The sequence below is a fragment of the Betta splendens genome, chromosome 19, assembly GCF_900634795.4.
Source record: "Betta splendens chromosome 19, fBetSpl5.4, whole genome shotgun sequence".
Taxonomy (NCBI): Eukaryota; Metazoa; Chordata; class Actinopteri; order Anabantiformes; family Osphronemidae; genus Betta; species Betta splendens.
In genome coordinates, this window is record NC_040898.2 from 6,972,227 (window position 1) to 6,981,419 (window position 9,193).

General features: G+C 41.6%; 1 protein-coding gene across 4 annotated transcripts; it reads left to right on the forward strand.

Moving 5' to 3' along the window:
• Positions 1 to 138: 138 nt before the first annotated feature.
• Positions 139 to 9,160, forward strand: map2k4b (mitogen-activated protein kinase kinase 4b). 4 transcript variants are annotated; one of them, XM_029134564.3, is made up of 13 exons: positions 139 to 393; positions 1,777 to 1,812; positions 2,732 to 2,764; positions 3,669 to 3,771; positions 4,703 to 4,877; positions 4,975 to 5,094; positions 5,201 to 5,320; positions 5,649 to 5,700; positions 5,873 to 6,000; positions 6,331 to 6,408; positions 6,527 to 6,675; positions 6,800 to 6,845; positions 6,951 to 9,160. In XM_029134564.3, the coding sequence occupies exons 1-13, from the start codon at positions 288 to 290 to the stop codon at positions 7,062 to 7,064; spliced, it is 1,260 nt and encodes a 419-aa protein (XP_028990397.1). In that variant the 5' UTR covers positions 139 to 287; the 3' UTR covers positions 7,065 to 9,160. The 4 variants fall into 4 exon arrangements, with proteins under 4 accessions (XP_028990397.1, XP_028990399.1, XP_028990400.1 ...); XM_029134566.3 differs by lacking the exon at positions 1,777 to 1,812; XM_029134565.3 differs by lacking the exon at positions 2,732 to 2,764 and having other exon boundaries at positions 141 to 393.
• The last annotated feature ends 33 nt before the right edge of the window (positions 9,161 to 9,193 follow it).

Sequence of the window (9,193 nt, forward strand, 5' to 3'; positions counted from 1 at the left end):
ACCTACAGTTGTGTTCGAGATTTATTTTGAAGTCACAATTAACATGATATGTGTAATGATTAGCGGCCACATGACTAGTTTGACAAGCTTGTCAAACATGACATGACTGTGATTTGAAGTAGTTTGTGCGGCTTATTTCCGATAGCCCCTAAACGCAACAGCGCCACAGACGTGGCCGTGGTGCGACTGCTGCGTTCAAGTAGTACAGTGTCCCGTCTGGAGGCAGAGAGGGCGAAGTTTTGCTCTGCATTGCAGCCCGAGTGCTGCTGCCGGAATCCAACACAACAATGGCGACTCCCAGTTCTGACAGCAACTCCACAAGCTCTAGCAACAGCACCCTAGGATCGACGTCGCACCAACTTCACCAGCAGATACAGAGCAGCAGCATGCAAGGTTAGCGACAATGGCCTTTGTTTCATACTCTTCTAGTTCAACTGGAGAGACTGGAGCTAGTAAGAAATAGCTTCCCAGAAGCAGGAAAAGCGTAGTCAAGTCGGGCACAATAACTACTTGTTTCCGGTCAGACCTTTCAAAACAAACCCCACATTTTGGCCATGCAGTGTAATAGTTAGTACCTTATGAATAAAATGAATAAGTCAGCATTAATAGATAATCTGCTCATGTAGTCGCTAAAGGCAGACGTTGGGTAAAGTTTATTGGATGTTGGTACAAAAAGCAGTAGGCTTTTTGAGCTAACTAGGGTTACAGCGCGAATAGCCCATTGTTTCGCCCTTATTCAGAAGGTGTGCGCCGTTTCCGTTATTGCTTTGACGTTCTTTGACTATCTTAAAGTAGCCCACCGATGCTATCAGGCTAGCTAGCGGGCTAGCAATAGCAAAATGATACAGTACCGTGTGTGTAGTTACCGAACCCTCGGGCCTGTAGGGGCACAGTGATTTGCTACCTTTCTGTTTTCTTTCTTTCCTTCATGAGTCTCATCATAGCAAAGCACAGTGCACTAAAATGTTAGTTGTTAAAGTTAATTAAATTAATAATTGTCTGTTTACCTAAATTATTAGCACCGGACTGCTACAAGTAACAGTTAGCAACAGTAGGGTAAGGCCTACGTTGCTATAAATGTTACCAGTGTTTCTACACCGCTGTCTGTAATAAAAAATGTATTACTATTATACTTCAGATTAACAATCTTAAATAAAGGCGTTGTGTAACAACAGTTGTGTTTAAATGCCCCTGTTAAACACTGTTTACTGTTGCTAACGTGAGTCCTGTCGAGATTTCTGCCCAATTCATAACACAGAAAAAAATTAACTCAGCACTGTTTAACATGTGCGTTGTGCAAACACATAAGGTTTGCTAATGTGAAACGAGCTGGTTAGATGTGTCTGTACTATTACAAGATAGAAAAGGATGAAGTTTGACGAGGCAATCCAATGTATGTGTAACATTCCACTCTGATTCCATTATCGGACCACCAATACGCCTCGGCTAAAGAATGCGCGTTAACGCTACGAATCGGACTTATTGCGCCGCTGTTGTTTTGTAACAAGCCAAAATTCTGCCCGATGATTCAAGTCATGATCATTTTATTCAATAGTCAAGTTTACTGTAAACCTAAACTCTGAAAATGCTGTAGATCAAGTGGAGCAAAGCCATGGATGTGCTGGTGGTGCTTGGTCCAACATCGGACACAGCATCTATCTGAGTGACGGACTTTTAGCAAGTCTAACTTGATTAGCAGCAGGACAGTGGTAACAGTTGCATGTTCTCATCCTGTGGCAGATACGTAGTGTCAAATGTTCTATCTAAACCTTACAGAAACCAACACCTGCTGGAGATGTCAAAATGAAACAGGTACTCCTACTTCTTTTCCTAGGTCTTATTCTCTGCTCAAGGCTATTTGTTTACACTGTGACTCATTTGAAATGTTCCCCATCCACCACCTTCTTCTGTTGATCCTTTTGTTCAAGTTATTACATTATTTTCTTCTTATCAGCATGCTTTTATTCAGGTGTCTGCTTATAGAGACCAGATTTGATACTGCATACTACACCCGGATGGGAGTGTTTGCCTCATCAGCTCAGATCTGTGTCCGTGTTTTATTTTCATTAATTCATTATCATTTTTGTACACGTGCCACTTCTTGAGTGTTATGCCGCTGTGCTTTTGCTGTTCCACTGGCTCTTTGTACCTATAAACAAAAAGTCACTCGCAACATTCCAGGCTGGTGTGATCGGTCCTGTTTGGAAGCATTGGTACCAAAAAGGCTTATTGGCCAGTTTTAAATGGTCATTTCGAGATGGCTAATATTTAAAATCATTATCTAACAGCTGGTAGTGGAACATGGTTCATGCACAGTAATGTTTGCACAAGGCATAAGCCAGAAGAACAGCAGCAGCATAGCAGTAGCTTATACAAGTGAAACAAAAGTGATCTCGGCACCTCTTCCAGTTCTGTAAAAAGCGTAAGTACAGAGGAACCAAACCAATCATCAGTCGTCGTAAAACACATTCTGCTATTAAGGCAATTTTGAGTAAACCCAATTGTTCCTCATTCCGCTGAAAGTACAATGGAACCACACCGAGTCGGCATACGGTTGCATGGCAGTGCACTGACCCAGACCCAGCCAGTTTCATTTACTGGCCGAAGCATAGTAGAAGTGGCCCACCCTGTTTTCCACTTCCAACGTTGACTATTGCCGTGATGGCGCCTGTTAAAAATGACCCACTCACATTTAAACAAGCCCTAAGAAGTTGTTTTTTCTTTACTTCAGGGTTTCAGATAAGCCTGTCTGGAGTTTCCCAAAGTAAGCAATAGACTCGCACACAAAGCACACCGACCTCTACTCTTTGTGGGTGATCCTCAGTGGTCTTAAGGGGTTTCCTTTCTTCACTGCCTTTCAGTTGGGCAACACATCTGTTCAATGCCGCCTAGTCACTCATGCTCGTATTTAAATGTGCGGAACAGGTGAAAGGAAGCCACCATAAACTACTGAAACAGCCTGTATGGTTTTCTGGTAGTTGGGGAGTCTGTCCACTGTTCACTGCTATGAACTGTCACTGGTTATGACTGGCAAAGATTCGTTTGCACTGGGGCTTAGAGGTTAAGGGATCTCTGTTTGCACCCCAGAGCTGGTTGAACAAGGCACAGGAAAAAAGGACTCAACACTTAACCATAGCACCTTACACATTATATTCTAGAGATGGATCAAAACAAACACTCCTCACATGCCGCTGAAATCAGCCTTGAAGCGGAATCGAGTGCTTTGAGTGTTGGGTTGCTTTGGTATCGCAAGGCAGATTTTCAGCAGAAATCTATTACACGCGGGTTCCCACTGTCCGTACCCTGCAGGAATGGCTTAATGTGTCGAGTACAAACATTGGGAATCCATGTCCATGTGGTCACTTTGCTTGTGCTCAGAATGCATTTTGTGCTTTCTGTGATCTTGAGACAAGCTTGAGATAACCCAACTTACTAAACGTTGGGCAACAGCAACGCCCTCCTTCATTGGCCTGTGATTATAATTTTATTGTATGAGCCACAATACTGTGCAGTACAGGGTTATCTCAAGTGTGCACAGGCAAATGTTCCTGAGGGTACGACAAGCGTTTGATCACACATGTAGCCTCTGTTTGCACCAGCTGGTTGAACCCACAGTGTGGTGTGCATGTTGTGGGAATCTGGATGTGTTTCTCCTCTCGCTCCGCCAGGTAAACGCAAAGCCCTGAAGCTGAACTTCGCCAACCCTCCAGTGAAACCCACCTCCAGGCTCCCGATCAATCCGATGGCTCCCTCTTTCCAGAACCCCCACATGTGAGTAGAGGCGTCAGAGCTACACACATGCAGGACACATGTACGTTTCATCTTTGGGCTGTCTCCAACATGTGGAGAGTTTAATGTGGAGCTTAGAGTTCCATTTTTTTATGCGCCTTTCTCATGAAAGAAAATATTGAAGTGGTCAATTTTAAAGCACTTTCAAATCTGTCTTTGTTTGTTCTGTGCCTTTGTTGCCCAGCAGCATTGTTTGTCCTGTCACCCACTGTTCACCTGTGGATCAGAGCGAATCAGCTTTTGTGGCACTGTTATCTGTACAAGAAATGATGGTTGATATAAATGCACAGTTAAGCCCAGTTTGTTTATTGCTATATTCATTTTTTAAGCTCCACTCATTGAATAACGTTGAATAGATTATGACCCCTCCCAACCACATTATTAAACAAGTTGTTTATCTCCTCTCAGCCACAAGGAAAAAAAAAAAAAGACTGAATCAAACTGAAAAACAGTCACACCCTGCATCTGTTACGGATCCAGATCATCCGCACAGCATATATGTCTGCTTCTTTTAAATCTAAATATTGTGAATTTTGTTGTTTGGGCACAAAGCTTTGAACAAACTAACAGATTCTTAGGCCTCTTTCTTGTGAACTGGAAGCTGTGATGTAATCTGCTGCACGGATGTTGAACAGACTTTCTTCAATGGGGAAAAAAGAGGCTTTCAGAGTTTTCTATTTCACTGTCATGCCTAAACATTTTCAGATTCATCATGGTGCTTTTGTCAGCAGCCTCAGAGTACCTGAACTCTCCAGATCAGCATTATTGAACCTTTTATAGGTTAATACTTACACAAATGTAACTGGTTAAACATGAACCATATTCACCGTAACCTATAATGTGTCTTCTCATATCCTGCTTCCTACTGTCTCTTCTATGTTACCTCATCCTACCCTCCACTGACCTCCTCCAGAGAGCGCCTGCGGACACACAGTATCGAGTCGTCGGGGAAGCTGAAGATCTCGCCAGAGCAGCATTGCGACTTCACTGCGGAGGATCTGGGAGATCTTGGGGAGATTGGTCGCGGAGCATACGGCTCTGTGAACAAGATGGTCCACAAACCCACGGGCCAGATCATGGCTGTGAAGGTGCCTTGCTTAAGAGCAATTTACAATCGTACCATAATGAACAACCCAGAAAGCCGAATGTAGAGCATCAGAAATGTATGTTTTGTGTGTTTTCCAGAGGATTCGCTCCACTGTGGATGAGAAGGAGCAGAAGCAGCTGCTGATGGATCTTGACGTGGTGATGAGGAGTAGTGACTGTCCATACATTGTTCAGTTCTACGGCGCCCTCTTCAGAGAGGTCGGACAATCCAACTTATTATCCTCAAATGCACCAAAGCATTGTTCATGTATATACTTTAGATATGAGTTTTTTGGAGACACTAATCTTTGACTCTTTGTTTCAGGGAGATTGCTGGATTTGTATGGAGCTTATGTCTACCTCATTAGACAAATTCTACAAATATGTATATTCTGCATCAGATGACGTCATTCCAGAGGAAATATTAGGCAAAATAACATTAGCGGTTAGTAGACGATTCACTTATTTCCGATTTATCTCGATTTGACACTGCATATGCAGGAAAACAAATAATGGCAATGTTTGCAATTTCCTGGTTATCTAAAAAATAAACATACAAAGTGATAAGGGAGAAAAAAATGTTTAAACTACGAGCTAGCCAGAACTTCCTGCTGTAGGTATAATCCATAGCTACAGCTTGGCTCCTGGTGCAACTAAGTCATCATTCTGCATGTGTAGTGTGTGGTGTTCAGTGAAGTCCTGAAAGATCATGTATGTGTTGTCGAAACTGTTAGAACTGATAAGTGTTTTTTTTTTCTGTTTGTCTTCAATAGACCGTTAAAGCACTGAACCACTTAAAAGAAAACTTGAAAATAATTCACAGAGGTGAGTTTGTTTCCTCAATGTTGGTCATCGTTTACTGTGTAGGACAGGAACAGTTGATGAAGATTATTTAGTCATTCCTATAGTTTTTTTTTCTTAGAAGAGCTTTGGACATGATGACTTTTTCCAATATCAAAACATCCATGTTGGAGTTTCTGTGCATTTATTGTTGCAGACATCAAACCTTCCAACATTCTAATGGACCGAAAGGGTAATATCAAGCTGTGTGATTTTGGTATCAGCGGGCAGCTGGTGGACTCCATAGCTAAAACCAGGGATGCAGGCTGCAGGCCCTACATGGCAGTAAGTAACCATTGTACTTTCTATTAGAGGAAACCAAAAAGGCCGATCCAAAGGTTGATTCTGCTGAATGAAAATAGGAATGAAGAAGCTGGCCTAAAGGACAGACGTGGTGATAATAGTTGTGTGTAGGTCATTCATTGTCCAGTAGGTGTCACTTTTGTTCTTTGCTTCAGTCACAATTCAACCCCTAACTGGATTCGCACTGTTAAAAAAAACAATAGGTTCCATATGTTAGAATGCACTATATCATTTTTATAACGCCAAACATTATTTGACCTCTAGTGGCTTTGAATGTCCTTCCACACCTTTACCTTTCTTATTATTGTCCAGCCTGAGAGGATCGACCCCAGTGCGTCTAGACAAGGCTATGATGTCCGATCTGATGTGTGGAGCTTGGGCATTACCCTGGTAAGCTAAATAACACCGTCGTTATCATGAAAGACTTTGATGCGTCTGAGTAATTCTGACTGTGTGGAGCTGTTGAGTAGGCCAAACTGGTAAAAGTGTGGGTTGTGTTTGATTTCAGTATGAGCTAGCCACTGGAAGATTTCCTTATCCCAAGTGGAATAGTGTATTTGATCAGCTGACGCAAGTGGTGAAAGGAGAACCCCCTCAGCTCAGCAACTCCGAGGAGAGACAGTTCTCCCCCAAGTTCATCAACTTTGTTAATCTATGGTAGGCCTTCTGGAAGTTTGAGTATTTTAAAATACATGTAGAAATGTGGTTCTTGAGTTTTTATATTAATGGAGTGTGTTTATATTTTTTATTCTCATGGTATTTGATTCTCTTTTTGGTCCAGCCTTACAAAGGATGAATCAAAAAGGCCAAAGTACAGAGAGCTTCTGGTAAGTCTAACTGGCAGTTTGAGAATTGACATATCAGTCTATGATGTTTTATTTTGCCAAGCTCAAACCAGCCTGACCCTCTTTGTGTTCTCTGCTCTCTCCCAGAAACACTCCTTCATTCTGATGTATGAGGAGCGTTATGTGGATGTCGCCATCTACGTGTGCCGCATCCTGGATCAAATCCCTGCCTCGCCCATCTCCCCCATGTACGTGGACTGACTGCGCTAGGCTGGCGGGTCGGCAGCAGGAGGTTACCCAACGTGCAGTGGGTCGACACTAAGCTTTGTGATGCAGCACTTGACATCTTAGCCCTTAAAGATATCTAATGATTATTCATGTTCCAAAGAACAAAGGAATCGTTTCCAAAAAAAAAAAACAGTGCAATGAGAGTATTGCTAACCCTTTACCTTCCATTACCACGTTTAAAGTCAGACAAACCTAAAATATTAATGTTCATCTTCAGCCAGAGAAACATTCTTAGTAAAATGCAATGCATACTTTTACGTGAGATAAAGTTTATTTATATATATATATATATATATATATATATATTTATATATATATATATATATATATATATATATATATATATATATATATATATATATATATATATATATATATATTTCTCATTGTACACTAATACAGACTCTACCAAATAAAATGTTGAACACTGATGCTCATGATGTATGAACAAAAACATCCACCTATTGGATTGTATATTGTGGACTGTATGTATGCATATGTGTGTTCACCTTCAGCATGTACAGATGTATACTGGTAGACCTGCTCTCTAAACACGCACACACAGTCTTTACATATAAGTTGTTGAGCACCTTCACTCATGGTAAAGGGATGAGTATGCAAATGTTCTCTCTGGGAAGCTCATGGATACGGTAGCGTGGCTTTAGTGCTTCCTTTTCAGTTTTCAGCGTGCAATCCGTGAGCGTTATTTTTATCGACACGCGGTGGGGGAGGCTGTACGTTTCCCGCGTTCCACGGCTAGCTCTAGCTTGTACATCCGTTCTTGTAAATCTGATCTACTAAAACCCAGAGGTGGCACACTTTGCCGTTTTTAAAGGACGTTTCTGTTCATCCAGATAAAAGGAAGATTTACATGGCAAATTAAAGATGGATTTAAATGTCTGTTGCGCCTCTCAACACTGTTCCGAACTCAACCTTTTTGAAATTACGAGCCACTTTGCTTGTTACTCACGACACAAGAAATGTAAGTTAGAATATGCCAAATAATATAACCCCCCACCCCAAATGGAAAAAAGATTAGTACCTCTGGTAATGTTAGCATGTTTATTCAGCAATGGAACTGCACCATGGTTGTTAAATGTCTTTAATATGCTGCTGGATAGTTTTTAATTTAGATTCTTGGAAAATACTTTTCAGTGATTAGTGGTAAATGGACTTCTGGGTTTTTAGAATGAAAATTATGTTTGTTTTTTAGACTTAAATATAAGAAATGACAAACTGGGGCTCAGTCTTTGCTTAACTGCCTGATGATGTGAAGTTACTTTTGGACATTATGTCCCACAATGTAAATGTATATGTAAATAGTCCATCTAATGTGCTGTTCCTGGCAGGTTCTGTTTAACAGTTGAGGCTCATTTTCTAAACAGACATCATCAAATGAGTCGGTGAGGTTAGCGTCGGCCCATATGCTTCAGTTTGTCAATGAGCCTTAATGCCTGTCATAGCACTGTACAGTTAAACTGATCACAGGTTCACCAAGCTGCCGCACAGAGGCAAACCACGAGTCACATTGTTAAGTGTCCACCAACCACACGATTGTCAGGCGAGGAGGACGGGCTCGGCTCCCTGACCCCTAAGGTCATTAGGAACTCAGCAAGCTAAACCACTCGCCACCTTTGGGGTGCGAGGGGTTCGGGGGCAGCCCTATAACTAACTGGAACACTGGAGACTCTTGCAGATATTTACCTTTTAAAGTGGCATAATTTATCTGTAACATAGGCATCAAATTGGAACATAGCTCCTCTTGCGCTTGTTATGAGGTGAAGCAATAAAACTAACTTGCTGACTTACTTATGGAGGCTGAAACATTACAACCATGGTGGTGGTGGAGATGCAGGCGTTTTAGTGCAGGCCCCAGATCTCCACATCTCACGGAATGGTTCCAGGAAGCTGACTTACCACTGATGACTACAAATCTCCATGTACACGCTGTACAAATTGCAATTAACTAGAATGTTCATATTAGGATATAAGATAAGATTAAAGGCAATGAATATTATATTGTATCTTTATCGAGGACTACAAATAAAGTTCCCATGGAAAGATTAAAATCCTCTTTATATGGCTTTTATTAATAAGACATG

Coding starts and splice junctions, on each gene's coding strand:
- map2k4b (XM_029134564.3), top strand. CDS start 288: ATGGCGACTCCCAGTTCTGACAGCAACTCCACAAGCTCTAGCAACAGC. Junction 2,765..3,668: donor CCTGTCTGGAGTTTCCCAAA/GTAAGCAATAGA, acceptor TCGCTCCGCCAG/GTAAACGCAAAGCCCTGAAG. Junction 5,701..5,872: donor CTTGAAAATAATTCACAGAG/GTGAGTTTGTTT, acceptor TTATTGTTGCAG/ACATCAAACCTTCCAACATT.